A 22,747-nucleotide genomic window follows, 5' to 3' on the forward strand; every position below is an offset into this window, starting at 1 on the left:
AATTGTGAATCCATGACCCTGAGTTTACAATTTAGTCCGAATTCTGCCGACTCTTGCCCCCACCCATCTTTTTAGGAGTTGATGCTTGCAAACAATAAATAATGAAAGCAGGATTAACAGACATAGGAGTCTCAGATTGGGGCTTTATACAAGTAAACATTTTAGCTCACCTGAGCTGAAAGATCAAATGAGCTTTTTTTATCATTATATGTCCGGTGTCTGTCCATCCGTCTGTCTGTCTGTAAACATTTCGAATTCTTCTCCATACAGAACCTCTAGGCCAATTTTAACCAAACTTGACACAAAACACTATCGGTTGAAGGGGGTCCAAGTTTGTTCAAATGAAGGACCACTCCATATTTCAATGGGACATGATTAAGAATGATTGGAAATACATGTATGTTGGTATTTTTCAAAAATCTTTTCGAAAACTTGTGTAGAAGCACCCTTAGGTAATGTAGATTCAATTTTGTTCAAATCAGGCTCCCCGGGGCTAGGGCGGGACCATAATTGGGGGTCGTATTTTAACGTAGGAATACTGAGTAAATCTTTAAAAATCGCCAAAATCAATCAGCCAGAAAAGCTGAAACTTGTGTAAAAGCATAGTCTATATTTTACATCAATAACAATGCATAGACCTTTCAAAGTGTGTTATCATTTGGAGTTTTGTAAAAAAAAAAAAAAAAAAAAAAAAAAATTATTAATGTTAATTCTGAACATCACTGGAAATCTGCTTGTTTAAGTGGTTGGCTCAAGATCATCTGTTGCTGGGTGATTTTAACATCATGATTCTTCCTCATTATTTAGACAGTCTTTATTGAATATTTTGAGATACTGTACTTTGTTAGTTTATTATTTTTAAAAATTGTTAAAAAGTTGTGGTTTTATTATCATTTGATTATTGTTATACAAAAGCATCAAGGAGAATAACTTAGTGAACACAAATGTATAAAACAGCAGATTATAAAAACTGTACAAATTTGACAGTTTTCCGCACCCCCTTTTTCGTTTCATTATATATCCAAAAGTTTTTGATCCACAAAGTTACTACATTTATATTGTGTCTTATACTTGAAAATAGGAAAATGCATTATAAGCCCTCATTTTATTTTTTTCTGACCACCTGTCTCACTGCCTGTCCGCCCGTCCAATTATTCTTCTCACCCAGACCGACTTCTGAGCCAAACGCTGTCCAAAGCATAGTTGGTTGAAGGATTATCTGTTTTAATTTATTAAAATGAAGGCTCCAATTAAAATCGGGAAAATATAGCGTTATACTCTAGTACTTGGGTCGAGGGGTTGGGACATTCTGTCAGGGAAGATGTGGACTTATTTTTTAAAACCAAACGTAATACTGTGGAGAGAGAGAGACAGAGACACAGAGACGGGGGGGGGGGGGGGGGGGGAAAGAGGAGGGATATATAGATATCGATCGTATGTTAAGAAAAATTTGATAATAAATGATCTATGAGGAATAAAATAAATAGACAGACAAGAATTTTCATCAACCATCATATAGCTTCACGGATCAATTACGTGTAGTAAATTTAAATTTACTAAATTTTCATTGTAAAAAATCGAAAATATGCCTACTTTATAGTATATCACCCGCCATTCTGACAAACTTAAATATCTCTTGGACCCTCCTCATCCTCCCATGGAAAAGTGTTCTTTTCATTTTTGTGTTTTTCCCTCGTAGAAACAACTTTTGAAGTCCTCCATTATCAAAGGATCTAACGTTAAATATATTTCTTTGTAGAAAATCTTTTGTTGCTAAATTTTAGAGAGCCGAAATTTTATATTTTATATTTTAATCGCAATTTTAACAATGTGGATTAAATACAATATACATGTAGGCCTATATTTTGATTCATATAATCACAAACAAAATATTTATTTTTTCATTAATATGTTCGGCGAAAATATGAATTTTGTAATTGCTTTTATATGTTTTTCCTTTGTTTAGTTCATCACATTATTCCCTCCCCCCTTTCGTTTATCGTGTCGAGACGAAATCGCGTTGGGTTTGGGTTTTTGCGGGATAATGACGTCACGAATTTGAAATTCAATATGGCGGATAAATGCTGTAGGGTTGGTAGGTCTGCTATTATTTTCATATATATTGAAGGATGCATATTCGCAAATTCACTTATATTTAACTAAGATTACATAAAGATAACCAAAGAATCTCAATTTATCACCGATCGGATTAAATTTTGTCTGTATTAAGCTGAAATTCACACACCTAGTTGCCGAACCGACTGTTGTCATTTTTGGACAACCTTGGCTCATTGTTTTAATAAATTGAGGCATGATGTATCTTTTGGTCTAGTTTATAACAGATTGAGATGTTATTATTTTCTTAACATGACAGTTAATCCGATCATTTTTTTCTTTGGGTCTCTTTGTTCACTTTCGATTGATGAGAATATTGACTTAATAGAGCGAATTAATGAGTTAAATGATGATGCATGCCGACGTGGGATTCATAGTTTCCTTAACAAACAGAAAAAAACGTAATCAATGAAAATGTAATAATAAAACAATTGCAATATAAAGTGTCAATATCAGCAGAATTAGCTGATTGATGATGTGATGGGTGGTTTAATGACCTAGTTAAAATTTTATTGTATCCAAAAGTGGGTCATTAGAAGTTTCTTGGGTTCATGTCAGTATATTTAGAATAGAAATCATAATATTTAGTTTCAGTATTGTTTTATGATGGGATGGATTGATGAATTTAGTTTGAAGATATTAACAGATCTGTAAATGCTATTTATAATGTCATATGTTTACAAAGTTTAGTTATTTACAAATCTTCATAATTTATGTTTACAGATGATGTTGCCTCTGGTTGAGCTCGACTAGAACCAAAGAACATCAGCTAGTCTAGTGTGTTTTAACATAGTCTAGAAAAAATAAAGATAAAAACAGTGCTTTCCAGGGCATTTTTGCCCACTCCACACATTGTATCTTAGATTATTCCACATTCTTCCCAATATGGAAACTTTGGATTCCTTTCTCCCCAATGTTACTACTCAGGACACTCGGAAGAGGATCCAGGCCCACCAGGATCTGGTACCGTATCTGAGTGATCCTCATAGCTCACTCACTTGTCCGGAGATGGACGAGTTCATTGGTGGGCTGGTCGGATGGGTCAACTGCTCTAATTACAAGGTAAGGCACATTCTAATTCTTGTCTGTTTTGATTTTAAAACCGAATTAAACAAGAGCAAAAGGGTGTACATGTCGTTATTTTCAGAATGAAATTTGCTTTATTCTATATAGTACAGCATAACAAAAACAATGTATTGTCTCTTTTGTCCCGAAAAATGTCTGTTTTTGTACATGTTTTTCATGAATAATTTTCCTATAGTTGAGGATGTGAGTGAATTGGGCTAAAATGATATTACTAGTAATAAAACTGTTAAAATGTTGATGCTTTTTATTTGCATTGATTGTATCTCTTTACACATCAATATAATAATCATTGACAAAATGATTGCTATCTTAAGTAGTACCGTAAGTACTGAGTACTAAATAGTATGTCCTCGTTAGCTTATTTTTAATCTCCTGATTTTTATATAAATATATATCTGAATATAAGCAGTACAACTTGATGAAGGCATCTGAGAGTATAGGATATTTAGATACCCATGTTCAGTAAACCATTGCAGTTTATTCTAACCCTTTGACCTGTTGACTTGATATCAAAAACTTCATTATACATTCAGGGACAGTTTCAATGAATGGGTAGATTGCTTGTGTCAGGTGTAAAGGATTTATTTCATGAACGAGCACTGTATCATGCAACAAAATTCCAAATTATACTATTAAACCTTGGGGCTAGTGGTACAGAAAAGCTGTACATACATTTAAGAGCAGCATTGCCCAGATGATTTAAAAGACTTAAACATGGTCAACGTATATCCCTGGTTAGACTTATCTGTAATCCAAACCCAGTCGCAATGTGTTACATAATGAACAGACTGGTTCAATCAAGACCAGTGTTCAATCGTATTGTGGTGCCTTTGTTATAGTTGGGACTCGGTATGATCTGTGTATTTCAAGTTTAAATCTTGTGTGTTCAGACAGGGGGTCCTTCGATTGGGGGTCTTTTTGATACATTTAAACAACAGTGTTCAAGTTCATTGTTTACTTTACTTTTAAAAATGACAGACTGTCACTACAAATGCTGTTTACATTGTCTTTATTGTTTGTTATGATTGATGCCTCCAAACAATCAGCTCATAAATTCTGGTATGCAAATTGGAGATGATCATCAGTATCTAAATCGTGTGTATTGGCATGGTTGCTCTTGGCTAGAAAACGGCTATAATTATACGTATATGTCCCCCCTCATTCCACCCCAAAAGAAAACTTCAAAAAATATAATTATAAAACATAATAGGATAAAATACATGTGTACTTTTCTTTCCTTATAGATTTCTATGAATGGATTAGAAATCCTGTGTCTGATGGTTGATCGCATGGGAGAAGACTTCAAGATTCACGTATCTTCAGGTTTGTTCTTAAAGTATCAAAATGCATATTCATAGTTTACATTGCATTAAAATATTAAGATATATTGTAGGAGAAAAATGATATTATAGAGTATAGGCCATAGAAATTGTTTATATGATTTCATGTAATGTGTATGAATAAGAATCAGCATCCATAGAAACAAAGTATTTGAAATGAAAGTAGGATGTGCAGAGTGATGCAGGAGAGAAATGATGCTTTCCATCGGCAATTGATTTTGTATTAGTGCTACCTTGGGCTGAATTATGAAATGTGCCTATTGATCTGCAGTAGTCACTGCAGTGGTTACACAGTGGTAAATAAAACCTGCTGCGTTATCTGTATTTGTGTATACACTTGTACCTGTCATCTGATTAATCTCTATTGTTTTTGTGTGTATTTGCAGTTTTACCTGCAGTCGTCGATCGATTGGGTGATGCAAAAGACCAGGTGCGTAGAAAACCAGGATGAAAACTTGTTCAGAAAAAAAAAAATGTTAAAACACTGCACATAATGACTCATTCATTTTGGGCATCTAATGTGCATGTAAATAATGCTTTTTCACTGGCAAGTGGATAATTAAGGGTTATCAAGGAAACAAAATAAGTAGGGAAATTTATTAGAATGAGGGGTGAAATATTTGTAGAAGATTAGAAAACAGCATAAAGAATGAGTCAAGTTTTCTCTCACCAGATTGATATGTTAGTTAATTAAATTAAAGGGCATTCTTTTTTAGTGAAAAATTATGCAGACATAAATAGGGTATTTCTTCCTGTTATAGTTTTTAGTTTAAACAAAGGAAGTAATATGAATAAAATGATACCTACAAAGTCAAATGGCATTGAGTTGTTTTAGAAATAAAAATGAGAAAGGCTAACAACTGAATTCAATAATGACACAGCATACCAGTCATGAATTTGATGCACTCGGCACTAAGATTAAACCCATAACAATGCAATGCTAAATGAAATGAGGAGTTTAAATATCTTGGAAGAAATTTAGCTCATGCACACATCTCGTATTTAGATTGAATGTTTTCAAGAGGGTGCACTGCTTCATCAGAGACCCAATTGTCTATACTTTTAGATTGCTCTTACCACTTACTTTGATAAAGATTGTCAGAAATTAGATCATTTTGAGTGGCACTCATTGACCTTTGTATTTTGATTGACAGGTGCGAGAAATGGCACAGCAGTTGTTACTGAAAATAATGATGCCAGCTACATCGCCACAGGTATGTCATCTCAGGTGCATCAGTTCCATATACCTGGTACAGGTGTTTTTGGAGAAGAGCATTACCTGTTTTTAAACAGTGACTCAAGACTTATTCTTAAATACTGTTATGTAAATTATACCTACAATGTATTTACATGACATTTTCATTTATAATGCACACAAATAACTTGTGAAATTCTGTGCTTGAAATGATGACCTAAATTGAATCAGCATTTTGTGTGTGTTTTTTATTACCGGTATTATGAAAGTAAGACAAGAATCATAAAAAGATAGTTTGATGCCAATGCTTTTATCCTAATCACTAGTATTTTGATTACCTAATTAAGTCTATTGCTTGCTTAACTGGGTATGAAGAACATCTTAATTTATTTCATCAGGAATACACAGGAAAATGCAGATAAAATAAGAATAAAGCATAATGAAAGATAAAGATATTACTTTGGTTGTTTTATTGATTCATTTTGTGTATAATACACATCAAAACAATGTGAATGTTTTTGTGTTTCTTTTGCAGTTTGTGTTTGATAGAATCCAAGGTTCTTTCACACATAAGCTTTGGCGAGTTAGAGACGAAGTGTTGATTTGTCTCCAAAATACCGTCAACACGTAAGTATATTTGTATAAGCAACTTTGAACTTAGCATTTTATGACAAAATTATATTGTTTTCTTTTTTATTCATTTGGTTGACTCATTTTATAATGCACCTGTAAACACATTAGATTGTACTTTTGAAGTATAACTAAAAAATGAAATATAAACATATTAACAAGAAAAATCAAATGCATTCATATTTTAGTGTTTGCTCATTTTGAATAGTTTTGACAGTTGATCATTTTCTTGATGGTTTTAGATATGGTGCTAGAAGTCTTCAACTGTCAAAAATTGTACCCTCCATTTGTAAACTCCTAGATGATCAAAATAGCCAGGTGAGAAGTCTTTGTATATCTTCAGATAAAGTGTAGATAAAACAGTAATAAGTACTCATAGTTACCATACATTCATGCAGGGGTTAGAACATAAAATCTATTAACATCTGTTAGTCGCTGATGAAATAGATGTTAATTGCTCTAGCTATAATGTCAGCTATGTAATTAGTTTCTGTTGTGGTAAATCAACTTTTCTACTTGACTACAGATTTAGTACATGTATTTTTTGTACAAAATCCTTAAACATGCATTCTTTCTTTATTCTAAACTTGAATAAATGGCGTCATTAGTCTATTTTGTACTAATGTGGATTGTTATGGAGACAGATCTTTATATTCATCATAAAAATTTGTCACAGGGAATTTCTGTATTTCCTTGTCGTTTGTTTTAAATTTGTTCAAATTCAGGTAAATTTTGGACCCCTATAACACTAATGATGATTCAGAGAGATCGAGCATTCTTCCAAATAAGTATTGGAATTCTATCTCAGTCCTTTTTGATGGATATTCATTTGAAGTTTACCTAGTTATGCTCTTTTTGTCAATAAAAATCTAATTTATGCGCGCGCAATATTTTTTCCATGCTCTATAAACTTCTTCTCTTTGAAAAGGTCAGCTGTAGTTTTTGACAGCTCTTTTGAGGTTTTTACCTGGATCGAGATGTTTATTACCAATTTAGGCTATTAACATTGTTTCTATGTTAATTTTCTCTGAAATTTACGTTGTTGATTTCCTCAGGTGAGAGAGACAGCAATAATGACCTTGGCAGAAGTCTACAGACATGTTGGTGAGCGCGTGCGGCAGGACCTGGCCAAGAAAGGAATTGCTCCACAGAGGTGATAATTGAGGCTTAAAATAAGCCAGTTAATGTAATGTAGCAATCTAATTGGTCATTATTTGTGTCAAAATTCCAGACATGTGCACTGTGTATTATAAACATGCAAGACAGACATTTTAGAAAGAGAAAACAAGGTTTTTTTTTCTTGTGGTCACTAAAAGAAATAATGAAGTGTATGTTTTAAAAAAAGCAGTATAGAAGTTGTACATGTAAGTTCAAAATATCAGACTGGTACATGTACATTTGTATACATGTATTATAGACATAAGACAGACAGGCATCTTAAAAGAAAGAACAGGGAAGTTTTTTTCTGACTGATACCAAAAGAAAAATTAAAATGTTAACTTGATTAAAGAAACAGTATACATATAAAAGTTGATTTTGACCTGTGGTTAAGCAATTTTATTATCATAAGTTTCACTAGCCTCAAAATAGATATTATGAAATAGATATTAATTTGCTTGCATATGTGAATTGAAATATAATCGATTGGCTTTGGAAAGGATTATGAGGCATTTAGAATTTAATTTTACTTTCATTTGGTCCCAATTTTATCTTTATATTAGATTAAGATATACTGAATGATTTTAAAACTTCCAAGACTTACTAATATTAAGAGGAATACTGCAAGAACAGTTTATTTGTTATCTAAATTAGCCTTTTGAAAAATCCATCGATTTCTTTGAGAAAAGAAGAAAAAAAAAAAAAACAATAATTTGTAATTTAGTTTGCAAGATAATTTTTCTACTTTTTCCTAAGTGCTGCATTGCATAATTTATAAGAGGTTCATGTTGTGCTCTGCATTTGAAATCAACTGTTGTTTGTGTTTTAGTTTGTGTATTCATGACAATTTTCCTTAAGTGATTATTAACGTGTGGTCACAAGATCCACTATCCCTGAGCAATTAACTATCGGGGAGATTTTTTTATTGTGCACATTCATAGCTGACATTGTTATTAAATTGACTCAGATTTTTTCTGGTTGTATTTGGTGGGAAGTGCCATAGTAATTCTCAACATGGTTTGCAATTTGTGTGTTGTAGACTTAACCAAATCTATGCAAAGTTTGATGAAGTGAAACATTCTGGTGGGATGCTTGCAACAGCAGATTTTGGTGAGTACAATTCATATTTAGATCTACAAGGGAAATTTTGCAGATCTTCTATGTGACAGAGCTGATGAAACCCCAAATTATGAGAGGAAAGAACTTTGTTATGCAAATTGTGCATGGCCAAATGAAATTGAGATGTAAGCACTGGGTAAAATCCAATAAATGTATATTGTGTGTTTCATACATCATACATGTGTAGAAGCTTAGGAGCCAGCAGTCAAACACATGTAGAAAGTTGTTGAAATTAGAAGTAGAAAAATGATTTCCCTAGGGAACACTTGATGCTGGAAGATGTTTCTTGAATGTCAGTCAACATTTTCATGGGGTAGGCTAAGGATCAGTTCAAATAGGAAATTAGGACATGTACACTAGACATGTATAAAAATGTAATTGACCCAATCTTGTGCCAAATGTGGAGGTCTGTTTTAATTGGCAATACATTTTAGTTGCACTGACCGCAGAGAAGAATTTCAGTTATTAATTAAAATTTGCTACAATCTACTTTTCTTTACACATAAACTTTTTTGTCATGCTGAATAAACATGTGTTTTTTGTCTCAGCATGATATGAATTACATAAGCTTATTCCCAGCGGGGGTTTAGTATTAACATTCTGTCTGACACCGGGCCTTTCATGTGACAAAGCTTATAGAAAAAAGACCATGTGTGGTCTTAAAAAAAGAGGGGATGTGCATTTTTAATTTTTTATTTCATAGAATTCTTATATAAAATGTTCATTCACTTGAGTACAGGTACCTATTTTCAAGTACACATGATGTTGGGTTTCTCATTTACAGAGTGAATGTATGTTTCAAGCTCAAGTGATTATGTCTGCGTTGGTTCATTACTTATGAGGGTTAAGTGCTTCGAGTGCATTGCTTCAGATTATACAGCAAATTGTCCCCTGTATTGACTGCCACCATCTGTCACACCTGGTACAGTTTTGTGTGTGAAATCTATCAATTTGTGCATATTTTGTAGGATTTAGTCAATAGAGAGAAAAATGACCAAATTCTGTATCCATGTATTAGAAAATTTTACACTTTGAAATGCATGTTACACATTTTATTACTATTTTTTCTATCAGGTGCATAATTATCATGAAGAAACTATACCGTAGGTTACTCCCCTTTCTTCAGTATAACATATAAGATATAGCTTGAAGGCAAATTTTAAGGTAGTTTATATGAGATCGGGTAATCTTTTTGAGTAAACAAAATTGTTTATCTAATCAAATAGCAATGCATGCATTTTAATGAAAATAAATGGGTAAAGTGTTTTTAATTTGGTACATCATGAATGGAAGTGTTCGGTACTGGTGCTGTATCGGGAGTTAGAAGTGTTATCTCTTCAGCTGAAATGTAAATCTGTGGACAGTTGACAGGCTTTAATGATTAAAGGAGTTAATGTCCACTGCCTTGCCCCAGAAGTGACCCATATTCGGCCCAAGAAATAATCTGCCCATTATTATGTTAGCGAAATGAGGTCAAGTAAATACACATCTGTGTTTTCTTGTGAGGTTAAAGCAAACATACCATGATTTTTTTAATTTAATGTGTGTACAAAAATTAACAAAGCCATAAAAATGCACCACTGCATTGGAGACTACAGGTCTGTTCATATAAAAATGAAAATGGATTTAATTTATTTGAATGTTATTTTTAAGCATAATGTTTGAAAAAGGTTTTTAAAAAAGACTCATGCTCATTCCTCAGAAAACTATTTTGAACTGGTTTTAAAAATGTAGGTGAACAAATATTAACCTGGTAAAAGTAGGAAGAAAAAGGAGATGATTTTAAACATTTAATGCAAATTTCATGAAATAGGTTTAAACTTGTAGTGAAGAGAAAAACAACCTTTGGCTAAATGTTATCTCTTAGAAATATTTGTGTCACATTGGTTTCAGTTATTTGGGTTAAAGATCAATTTTTTATTCAATATTGCACAATTTGAGTTAAAATACACAAATTCTGCTGTGTCACAGCATGTAAGACTTTTATCCCCATGTTTTAAAGTTTTCTGGTCTCTAGATATACAACTTTCCCCCTTTTATAGATACATGTGGTAATGAGATTCACTTTAGCTGACACACAGAGATACAGGCATTGTACTGTGTTGATATATTGATGACCTTGAGGAGACTTCAAAGGCTGATCCAGACAAATTTATGTGTTAATCCTAGGACCAGGATAATATTGTGTGTCGTGCCAGCCCATAAAGACCCATCTCAAGAACCACAATAGACGCAGGTTCAAATCCCTAACAGGCTTTAATTAATGACCTCTTGAGTGGTAATTAACATCCCACTGAGTGGTTCTATGGGCGATGCTTATGTGTGAAGGCTTACAGCTGAATGGGTGTTGCTTGGGGGGCTTAATATGTAAAAATTGTAGAAAATAAATGTGTTGGAATCAGACAAGCGTGTAATTGTACATATAACCAGAATTTTTTTTTTTTGAAGTTTGCTTATTAGTAGGTATAAGATATGTGTACTCGTTTATGAAGCACCTGTTTGATTAAGTCTCAGGGTAAGGTATAAAATTTACACCTGTAACGCTGTCCTTGAAGGTGTGAACAAGCATAAAAATGATCTTGCAGGGTCCAACAAATGAAACTCTAATAAAGATCAAAATCCCTGGCCTAATTGCGAAAGATCGAGACTAACAAAAGATGTAATTGCTAGATTTTAAAAGGGAGGAAATCTGAATGTGGGGTGCTTAACGAGGGCTCTTTTGGCGGTCTTTGAGGGCAATAGATAATGACAAGAGAGAGGTTTAAGGTATTAGGTGGTCTACAAAACTGCCAGGCTGTAAGCCTGATGGGGCCAGGTCAGTTTGTTTTTCCAGTGGAGAAAGAGACAGGGTGATACCTTTCATAACTGTGTCACCATTCCGCAGATGGTTTAAAAAAAAATCTGCGCATTGTCAGAGACGCTCTCGGGGCTGTTAGTTACCTGTTCTTTCTTTTATTGCCATCAGTTCTCATCCTTCCTATTGATATTTTGATGAAATTTTTGGGAAATAAAAACATTGGTTTGAAAAATAAATAAATAATGCTTCTTTAAAAACAGGTTATTTGCTTGGGTTTCTTTTTCTGATTATCTAAACAAGGTATTTATAACGTGTGATATTCCTTCTGAGTTGAGCTAAAGAACACCAAGATATGCCGAGTAATCCCGAATCGATCTCAAATAAGGGGGCACACATACATGTATACATCTTTTCTTAAGCTGTAAATTTCTCTATGCCCCATAAAAATCTAATGATAATGGGACTGTAAGCTGCCAAGTGCTGTGGGTGCTTGGAGCTGGGAGAAATGATCATAGGTAATGGGGTCAGTGCCAATAGTCTGTCCCCTTCTCTGGGGGTCTGTCACAAAGCTGCAGCTGATTAATGATAAAACAATACACCAGTTATCATTTCATTACATGCCAGCAGCCATGTCTTATGAAGAATCAAGTCTGTGTATGTTTCCCTATGTTTAAGGGATTAAAGAGAGAAAAAAAATGGTCAGATGGTCATTTTCTACAAAGTTAAACTTATTACATTTAGCAAAATAAAGATTCAATTCTTTTCTCCATAAGGGATTGGAAAAAAAGATAATCATCAGTAGCCAAGTTAAGTTTATATTCCAATGAAATAACATTAAGCAAAACTATTTAAAGCATGGTATTGTCTTATAAGAATTAATAAAATTCCAGGTATTTTACATTTATAAAGTGCTCTGGGCATGTACCTAATCTCTTGTGTACTAAGAAGGTTAGCCGTTAGCGAAATGTTTAATGATATTTGACCACAATATCATTGAAATTAATGGGATTTAATGTAGACATGTATTTGTTGAAATATTTCCCATTCTTCTTGTTCTGTTGTCAAAGCGGGTAATAGCTAGGAAATAAACGCACACAGACGAGGCTTGTTAATTTCAGCAAGACCCGGTCACAGGTTAAAAAGGAAAAGTAATTTGAACAGAAAAATTTAATAAAATGTTCCTCCACTTGAGACAAATTTCTTTTGGCTGACAATAAAATTTGGCAGTGTATTGTTTCTTACTTTCATTTGGAATCCTCCCAGACTTAAAAGGAAATCTATGTAAACATTTATGACACTTCATAATAATTTGAGATATATTAAACTTTTCTTGTGAAGTTTCATGGGGATTTTTATGAGGGGCATTTGATAGGCTGTCAGAAATGCTTCAAGGATTTTAGATAGAAAATGAGAGTGCTTTCTCATGACAATTATTAAGAATATTTTGGAAGTTTGATTATATTTATTCAAAGTTGACTTTATGTTAAGGGGTCGTGGTACATTTTTTAATTTAAGAAAGTTGATAATCTTTTTATTGATTATTATACTAAATGATATTTTTATTTGTTTACAAATTGGTTTTTAAAAAACATACAGAATAAACTTGGGTTTTACTTATTTTCATATTGAAAAATTGAGGCATTGTACTTTCAAAAAAAATTGTGAATTATTACCGTAAAAAAATTTTTCATATGGATTTTTTTAAGGTGGTATGGGACATCTGTTGATATTAATGTGGATAAAAGTACATTAGAATCAAAATACTTTCACCAGTTTAGAGTTTTCAAATTTTACAGAATTGTACCAAAAATTGTGTTTTAAAATTTGTTTGAAATGTAAAAATTACTAAAACCCCAGTGTGATTCCAACTCCTTACTTACAGACCCATAGGTTATGCTCTAACCCACTGCACTACACTGTTAAGTTTTAGAGAAGAAAAAATATTCAAAATTAAAATTTATTTTATTGTTTATTTTGATAGAAAGTACATCACAATATGGAGGTGTACCATACCACCTTAAGATATTCTTGTTTTTTCTCTCCCATGGTTAGAGTTTCATATGCTTTTCTTTTAAAATATCTAGTGATTTTTGAGATGTTTGAGGTTCAATTACAAGGCTTTGATTAAACTAGATAAGAATTTATTTAGGGTCAAATGTTGTCATTTCTTACATACTGATAAATAAGGGATTACATTTATCAGCAAGTTGAGAGGAGCCAGTTATGGCATTATTGACAAATATTTGAAATTGGCAGTATAGATTGGGAGGAAATTATCGAACTCTGCCTAAAGTTTTAAATGGAATTTTTTTTTTGTCTTGTGAGTAATTTTACATGAATGGTCAGAAAATAGCCTGTTGGTCAGCAAAAAGTCACAGCTGGGCGGGCATCAGGACGAGACCAGTCACATTGTAATTAAGTGTGGGCCGAATTACAATAAGGAGTGAACGTAAGGAGACCAGATTTGGGCGACTCCGTTTCGTCAATGTTTGTTTACCTAATGAAAACATATAGATAGATAATATGATATTTATCTGCATATCTCATTCGAATTAAATGGACTGTTGGATGGTTGTAGAATTGGGTCTTATGTTACAATGTGGAGTGGGCACCATTCCAATAAAATAGAACTGCTCAGGAACAGGGAATTTAAAGGTCCAAAGAGACCGCTAGCGGACTGTGCTCCGTTCCAATACTTACTAGTTGATTAACACATGAGGGCTTTTGTCTGCCATGTGCGAATGTTTTAGTTTCTGCAGAGGAAAAGATTTTGTTGACGAGTGGTGAATTACCAAAATACACAAGCCTGTGATGTCAAAAAGAGACAGTGTTACCCAATTCTTCTACGGGGACTGTGTGATGCATAATTTATGATGTTACACACAACATTTGGTGTGATAAATTCTTGAGCACTGCTAATATAGTGCCTGAAGGTCCTTTCTACAGTGCGATTTAGACAACACTCAGAAACACTAGAGCTCTGTGACAGATGAACTAACTACCAGAGTATTTCATTCAGGAATTTAAATGTCATTTTCCTATGCATCAATTTCTTTTCTTTTGCTGTTTTCATTTTTAAACAAGGGCAAGTGATGATGTGTGTTCCACTCTATTAAGTATGAATATTTTCATTGATAAAAGAAAAAAAAATTCTGCAAGGATTGGAGATTGGACATTTAAAATCATGGAAGCATGTCATGATCAGAGAGAATGTTATGGTATTTATCAAGCCAGGCTGTAATTAATATGGAAAGTTTATCTCAGATGTGTAACATCACGCCGTCCAATAAGAAAAGAGAATACAAGAATCCAAATGATTTACACTGAAGTAAATTAAAAAGACTGGAAGCATTGTAAACATGTATACTTCAAGCTGATGCGATTGTGTCGTTTCCAACAGTGAAGAATTCTAAACTGCCATTCAAAAAAAAAAAAATCTCCTTCTCTCTTGTTGGCTACTATTACGGAAAGAAAATTCAATGAGGGAAGTTTTATTTGAGTGTACTGTGCAAAAATCAACAAATATGGAGGATCTTGTGTTTCTGGTCAATGCAACTTGACAAGGGAGTTACTTCTGCCATGTGAAGGTTTTCTCACGTTGTGTTAGGAATTGGTTTGTGGTGTTTCTGTGGCCCGTGCTGCTATGGGTGAAAGTCCTCCACTGAATGGGGACCTGGACGCGGAGCTGTGGTCCTCTCCCCTCATGCACTATACCTCACCTTTCGATGACTACAAAGATCTGTTTGATCAAATCCCCAAAGATACCAATGTGTTCCAGTTTCCAGACACTGCAGCCAAACCTACCTCAGGACCCACCAAACTTCCCGTGCCCCAGAGATCCCCCACCCTCCCCACCTCCCCCCTCTGTCAGGACACCACACCATGTAAGTGTGCTAAGGTAGCTGACCATGTGACAAACGGTTCAGGGTTTGTTTGAAAAAAATTCTAGATGATTTATGTTGATACTCTGTGTAGGCTGCTTGATAAGGACTCTAAGCAGAACCAGTTAACGTTTTTTGGCGCTTTTTATCTCTTTTGCTAAATTGCAAGGTAAAAAGGCTATCAACAATCACATTCTTGCTCACAGCCAGACAGATGTTACTCCATTATGCAACAACAGAGACATTCATATGTGTCTTCTTCTTTTTTTTACCCATCATCTTATCTTTGTATATAATATACAATCTATTTTCACACTGAAAAATCGTAATGTTTGACAATGTGATCTACTGTTTCCCCAATCAGATGTCACTTGGTATCAATAACATGCTGACTAGCTGTTAACTGGATTAGACTGGATGTCAGGTCGTATGTTGGGTGTGGGTCAATTGTTGTTTGTCCTAGGGGTGTGTAGGTGGAATTTGACTGACCAGTCCTGTTAACCTGTCAGATATAGAAATGGAGATTATTATCATAATCCATGTAATATAAGTACAATCAACAAAGCATTTACCTTGGGTACATTGATAGCTTATTTATTGTGTCAGCTTATTTATTGTGTCAGTATAACTATTCATTCCAGGCTTCTTTAAATGGGCTTGCAAATGGTCTTGTGTGTCATCATGCAAGAATACCTTTTTTTTTTCGGAAAATTTTTAATTATTTAATGTTTTATTGGAAATTGAATTGAATTTGGTGTTTTTAAAATGATTATCTTTTTTCTTAAAAAAAAAAAAAAAAAAAATCAAAGTTCTATCAACAGGATTCCATTGAAAAAAGTATGATTTTGTTGGCACCAAAAAATGGTATAGGAGACGGTTGCATAACACATAAGATAGAAGTGACTTTAGTGCATGCTGGAATGATTTATTTTTCGTTGGATAGTAAATAAAACAGATCTAAGAGAAGAGTACAAACATATGTTTTCCTGAAGGAAAGCATATTGCAAAAGTCTTCGCAAAAACTGAATTTTTTCTTTGCAAGTTGCATATAATAAGAAAAGTAAGAAGCACTTTCTTATTAACAACCTTTAAAAAACCTCTTCATTTAATTTGAAAATTGCTGGGATTTAGTTTAGGTTTAGTTTTTGGGAATGGAGTTTGTTGTGTGTTTTTTAATAGTGATGAAAGATTTCATGTTCAAACAAACCCCCAATGATTAGCTTAAGATTTGGGTATCGATATGTTGATAGTTTGTAATTGCTGCATTTGTAATTGCTGGAATTGTCTGCAAGACAATGTCATGAGATATGGGATATCGAGTTACTGATGATCTCGACAGGAGAGTGGATATCTTGAGGTTCTTCTTAGTGCTCTGGGGAGGCCCTCCACCCAAGTAATCGGAGAACTCTTACAAAGAGGGTACCGACATCATTTCTGTATTCATCAGCGAGTGAAAAATGAGAAATTGTCACATTACAAAAAAATAATCAAAATATTCCTACAACAGGTTGAAATTTGAGACACTTGAAAGCCTGTAAGAGCTAGGGTGCATTAAACATGCAATGATGATGAAGGAAATTTAAATGAGTTCAAGCGGGTTTGCCCAGTAGCCGAGAATGTTTGACAAATACTGTTGAATAAATCATAGTGTATTTGCAGTGTCTATGATTAAATGGGGAGGCTTTAGGGTGTACAAACTTCCATTTGAATAAAAACTTCTTGGCCAAAGTTCTTGCCTGTATTTGATTCTTGAAACTGGGCATATTTGGAAGGATTACCAAGATTCTGTTTGTTCAACTTGATATGTACAATTCTGTGCAGGGCTCAGTGGTTATAAAAACTGGCCTAAGTTGGAGGTCATTTTCTGTTTTGATACACACCCGTCAAATAAGTACCCCTTGTGTCGAAACTTAATGGGTGCATATACCCATAAAGTTCAGCTGATCAGGCCTTTACATGAAACCTATGTGTTTATCGCAATTTGAGCTACAACGTTTAATATTGTCCAAATTTATACCCTTTTGTGGTCTTTTGACTATGGCCATTGGGGTAGAATTTCATGGAGATTGGATTTCATTTTTTGCTGGTTCACACTTGGGTGTTTTCTTCTATCCCGATAGACTTACTGAAAAATATCAGATGCATGCGCAGATAAAAACAATTTACATAGGTATTGACTGTGCGATATACATAGAACATACAATGACTAACTCTCAAATTTGTAATTTAAATGCGGAGATTTGTTTGATTTACTTAAATTTATCAGAGCTTACGATTAAGTTTAGAATTTTCGGAGATTTTCAAACAACATTTGGCCCATAACTCTTAGATTACCCCTGTGAAAAGGGGTCATTGGATTGATTAGGGGGTCAGGAAAAAATTGCCGAAAAGAAACACTTCTTTTTGAAATTGATGCTATACCAATGATTAAGGTACAACACTGAGTTGTTTAGTTTGAAGATTTTCATTGAAGACAAATTTTTGCTGCAGGAAATGTCAATAGAAAAAAACAAAACAATAATTTTGAAGAAAAATGGTCCAAACTTTTAAAGAAGTTAAAAAAACTCAACACAAGGCGTGAAGAAAAGGTCAAAACAAAACGGCCATTACAAGTATGACATTGTTGAGTGTGTTCTAAGTAGTTGTATCAACAGGGCAGTATTTCGAATCGTGTATTAAAACTCTAGGTCTAATAACATTGATTTTTGGAGGGAACCATTGTAAATCCTAAGTCTTTATGATAGTGCCGTGGTCTCAGACCAGATTTTATTCAGATTCTTTTAGCTGTGATCAAAAGTGCTTGTCGCAAATAGCTGACATTTAGGACATGAATTTCTAATTAAATTTAAAGGCATTGATTTTATGAAGGGTTCATTAAATGCTTTTGGACCTGGGTCCATTTTCAAGCTAGGTCTAAGAACATTCAGTTCTTAGTTTCAAGATAAGTTATTGTGGGCAAAGTGGGGAATTTTTTTTTCTGTTTGTAAATGGATATATGTGCATGCTTCGCTTCAGTTTGTCCTGGTTCAGAACTCCAAATCTGTGTCAACAATTGACCATGCAAGAATGTGTATTGAATAGAAACCAATGATGGTTTGTTGGGATATCAGTTGTTTATATATTTTCATGGTGTATTAACAGTCATGAGATCTCAATTAGCACATACTCCTTCTATGTGTATTTTATTAACAGGTTGCCCAGTATTGCAGCTAATATTTTGATCATTACTTTGTTTTTAATTAAAACAGCTGGTTTTTGTTTAACCTGAAATGACAACTTCAGCTGTCATCAAGTTTGTAGATCTTGACTTTAAATTTTGTGTGACATGGTTTTAGAATTAGAGTGTATCTCAGAGCTTCGCCAATCTCTCTTGCATAAGACCTCCAATCTGGTATGGAACCAGTGAAAGCCTATTACATGTGACCAATTGTTTAAAGAAAAGATTTAACTCCTGTGGTCACTAATGGAGTCTTATATTTTCTGTGAACTGAAGAAAATTGAAACTGCCTCTTGTGTAATACACTAAGCCCATTGTTCGGACTCTTATCCAAGTACCCATTATTTTGATAATGCTCCAACATTTTTACAAGATTATTGTTGACTGCTATTAAGGAATATGGTCCACAATGTGACCTGAAGTCAATGTGTGGTGTCAGCAATTCTGACACTAAAAAATTATGTGTGAGAGAGAGAGAGAGAGAGAGAGAGAGAGAGAGAGAGGAGAGAGAGAGAGAGAGGGGAGAGAGAGAGAGATGATGGATTTTTTTTTTAACTAACTGCAAAACTAAGAGCAAAATATCTTTAGGATCATTTAATATGGCCTTGACATATCGCTACAGAGAATAATGCATCTGTTTTATGACATAATGGACATTAGGGTGATTTATGTATGTGCACACATTTTGGGCTGTGGTCACAATAAATATACTGGTATGTGCATGTTACCAGAATACAGAGGTGTCCCCTCACACTCACACTAGTACACCATAGAGACAGTTGAGCTCCACTGCCTGTAAAGAAGATTGTTTTCTGGGACGTTTATGGCTCTCCCAGGTGCGGCATTGTCTGGCAATTTACGATCAGCTGGCCAAAGGTTTGGCCATAATGTCTGTTACCTATGCTGTGTTTGTTCATGGTCCATGGTGGATTTTTTTTTTGGAACAATCAAGCAATGTGCCAAGTCATGGTTTAGATGAATGTCCAACAGGCCATTGTTCATAGGATTATGAAAAAAAAAAAAATTAAATTTACACATTTTTTAATTAACCTACAAGCACTAATATAAAAAAGTCTAAAAATAGATAGATTTATAGGATTATTTATGGTTTCTAGACAGAACAATGCACAGTTGACTGTTCATATATGGATGCAGAGTAAAAAAAGTCAAACATTATGTTTTCCATGACAGATAGCTACCTATATTGTTTTGGTATTGCTGTTGTTGCTAAATTAGTCTTCTAGTATCTTATTTATAACTTGGTAGTTAAAAAGTCCTTACAAGACACACACCAGATTTTGTAACATCGTAGTAAGATTTTGTAAGATCGAGTAAGAAATAAAGATATTCCAGGTCTTTTGTTTGTTTTTGTTGAGGACTGTTGGTTTTGCTCTACAAAGCTCCTGAAGAATGCATTCCATGCACAGCTCATTTAATGTAATAGACAACTTCTACATATTGTTAGGATAGCAGATTGATCTTTTGATTTAAAGGAGACCGTGGTGACCTGATTGCCTAATCTCTGATATAACTGATCACTGTTTTTTATGTACATTGAAACAAATAATCACACAGATCATCTGTAGATCTACCGGCACCAGTTTAAGCCATCTAATCTATTGGTAATTTGGGGGGAAGTTTCATTATATCAGTTACGAAATCTTGATATATAGAATAAGTCCCCAGTTTCCCCATAGCTCTTATAGAGTATGTCATTTTTCTGTTAATTGCAGTGTAAATTTTGTTGTTATATAGATAGATGTGATAGTTGACATCCTCATACATTTCACACTCTTTGCGTGACCAGCTGGCAGGTCTTGCGCAATACAAGGAAGTTTGTAGTCTTTGATGTTGTAAGATATACCAGCTGTCAATCGTTGGACAAATGAGTATCTTCAGGTCATAGTTGGAAAACTGATTTTTTTTTCATGTTTTAAAATTTTGATGAAATGCATTGACATGCAGTGCAACATTAATGTCTTGGGTATGTTTCATTTATTTTAATACCTGGCGCATAACAGTTACTTGCATGTTTATACATTTCCCCCTGAATTTAAATTTTTGAAAACATTTTTACATGTATGCACAAAGTTTTGAATTTTCTTCTTATTACATGTTTAGTTTTCATATGATTTTAATTGGGAAATTTTTTTTTTTTTTGCATATTTATATGCATGATAATTAATAGGAATAAACATACATTTTAACAGCTTACCAGGATCTCACCTGGATTTTAATTAGGTAATCGTCCCTTTCACTTTGACCTAGATGAAAGAGGGTCAGAGCCTAGCTTCTGGGGAAGTATGATAACATATGTTGGAGATGATAATCAGAAGAGGTTTCCAGTTTTCTCAGGGGAAATAACATCTGGTTGGAATCCTTTACATTGTTTCTGTTTTTTTAGTTGCACATTCTGGTATTGTTATTGTGTGAATTCATGTTCACGATAGAAAAATAATAGTAATGCTTGTCTATTATCAGTCTCCTGCCCAACATCAGCACACAGAGACGATTTTGGCAGCCCATGTAACCCTCGATTTTCTATTTTGAATTTTTTAATTTAATAACAAAAGAAAATTGCTTGACAGGTAAATTTTGCTTGAAATTGTAATCAGGATGTTTTCAATTAAAATGCAATTTAGAGACTTAAGTGTTTGGTTGTGTTATAATTTTTTTCCGTTGCAACTTGAATTTGAAGAAGCAGTGTTGCTAATTTTGTGCAAGACAAGCTTATCATGGTTTCAGGCTCCATAATAACAAACTGTCAATTATCTACAAAGATGATCGAGGGAATCCATATTTTTTTGGTCTGGAGAGAAAGCTGACAGGGAGTTGAGTCCCTATTATCGCAGGGTGTGCATATACTGCTTTGTTGCTGCATCATGTTCGGAACGGAGGCAGAAAGTGCTATCTGATGCAAAATTCTTGTATTGTTTTCAAAAGCAGTGATTTTTCATTTGTTTGAATCTATTCAAGTGGCTTTTTTTTTTCGCTGAGAATCTTTGTATCTGTGTTAAAAGTGAAGAAGTATGTGTTAAGCAGTTCATGTTTTTTCGTGCTCGGGGTTTTGGAAGGGTTGCTGAGGCTTGGAGTGTGAGCTGGGTTGAGCTGTCTGTGATGTGAAGATGAGTGACTTATAAGTGTTGGCTTTTCATTTCTGAGGAGGATGCGCAATGTCCACTGTAAAAAAATCTTTTTTGCAAAAATGCAGGGACTTTATTGGGTCTAGCAAGAAAGGTAAAAAAAAAAAAACCAACCCCAACCAAAAATCTTACATGATGTACAGATCCGTTTTATAACACTTCTGAATTTGAGACATATGATAGGATTTGCAGCTTTATGACTTCATTCTATTTTGTAGTGGTATTAAAATTTAATGTGCATTTCTGATCTGCTTGATACCTGTAAGATTAGTCTCTTCATTTATTTTGATATTTCTTTCTTGGTTTTAAATGTTATGTAAAGAACTTCTTGTTTGAAAAGTAAATTGCAAGTGTATTATTTTTCTGTTGTAGCTCCAAGCCATAGATCTGATGATGATGTGGACTTTGCCAAACCTCTCTCCACCAAAGTACCCCAAGCCAAGAGGGCGTCCTCTGCCTCCTCAGCCTCCTCCTCGGTGGGGGCCAGGAAAAGCCTGCTCCCCACCAACCGGTCAAGCTCAGGTAAATGTCATTGGGTGGAAGGAGTTTTGGAATTTAACCTACTAAAAATCATGATTCCTTTTCTTAATCTGCTACATGTATATATGATATTCGTAAGCTCTGTTTACTCAAAATGCAACTATTTTTACATAAAATTATTGGCTCTGTAAAAATATGATATTGGCCAGAAATAATAATCTTTATGTAAATATATACCCCAGGCTTCTAGCTATAGTTAGCATGTGCATTGTAAAAACAAGAGACATGTTTTAGGGATAAACTTGGCAAGATGAGAAAGAATTCAGTTATGACATTGAAATATCTGTTTGGAATCTATGAATGAACTATGGTTAGCAATTTAGATATTATATAGAGACTATGCAGTAGATATTCTGTCTTTTATTGGTGCCAGTCTTTGGTTATGGCTAAGATAACTAACTGTACTTTACTGATGTTAGCCTCAACCTCTCTGAAGAGACGACGCTCCATAGCGGGCCCTCCTACCTCAGGTAACCGTGTCACCACTAGAGTCGCTTCCCTTGCCTGTCTCTCTGTACCAAAAACT

At 34.1% G+C, this 22,747-nt stretch overlaps 1 protein-coding gene across 24 annotated transcripts in view; it reads left to right on the plus strand.

The window, feature by feature from the left end:
• The first annotated feature begins 2,056 nt into the window (after positions 1–2,056).
• The window catches only part of LOC128165439 (CLIP-associating protein 1-like), a 49,417-nt gene continuing 28,726 nt past the window's right edge, over positions 2,057–22,747 (plus strand). For 20 of the 24 annotated variants that reach the window (XM_052830015.1, XM_052829998.1, XM_052829981.1 and 17 more), the window contains exons 1-10: positions 2,839–3,177; positions 4,446–4,524; positions 4,928–4,971; positions 5,696–5,755; positions 6,272–6,363; positions 6,609–6,684; positions 7,422–7,519; positions 8,564–8,634; positions 22,054–22,203; positions 22,641–22,691. In XM_052830015.1, the coding sequence (XP_052685975.1) occupies positions 3,001–3,177; positions 4,446–4,524; positions 4,928–4,971; positions 5,696–5,755; positions 6,272–6,363; positions 6,609–6,684; positions 7,422–7,519; positions 8,564–8,634; positions 22,054–22,203; positions 22,641–22,691 (898 nt within the window). In that variant the 5' untranslated portion in view covers positions 2,839–3,000. Of the gene's footprint in view, positions 2,096–2,838; positions 3,178–4,445; positions 4,525–4,927; positions 4,972–5,695; positions 5,756–6,271; positions 6,364–6,608; positions 6,685–7,421; positions 7,520–8,563; positions 8,635–14,084; positions 15,325–20,740; positions 21,776–22,053; positions 22,204–22,640; positions 22,692–22,747 lie in introns of those variants that run through there. The other 4 variants (XM_052829972.1, XM_052830045.1, XM_052830161.1 and 1 more) reach the window with 4 other exon arrangements.

This window comes from Crassostrea angulata, chromosome 1 (assembly GCF_025612915.1).
Source record: "Crassostrea angulata isolate pt1a10 chromosome 1, ASM2561291v2, whole genome shotgun sequence".
NCBI lineage: Eukaryota > Metazoa > Mollusca > Bivalvia > Ostreida > Ostreidae > Magallana > Magallana angulata.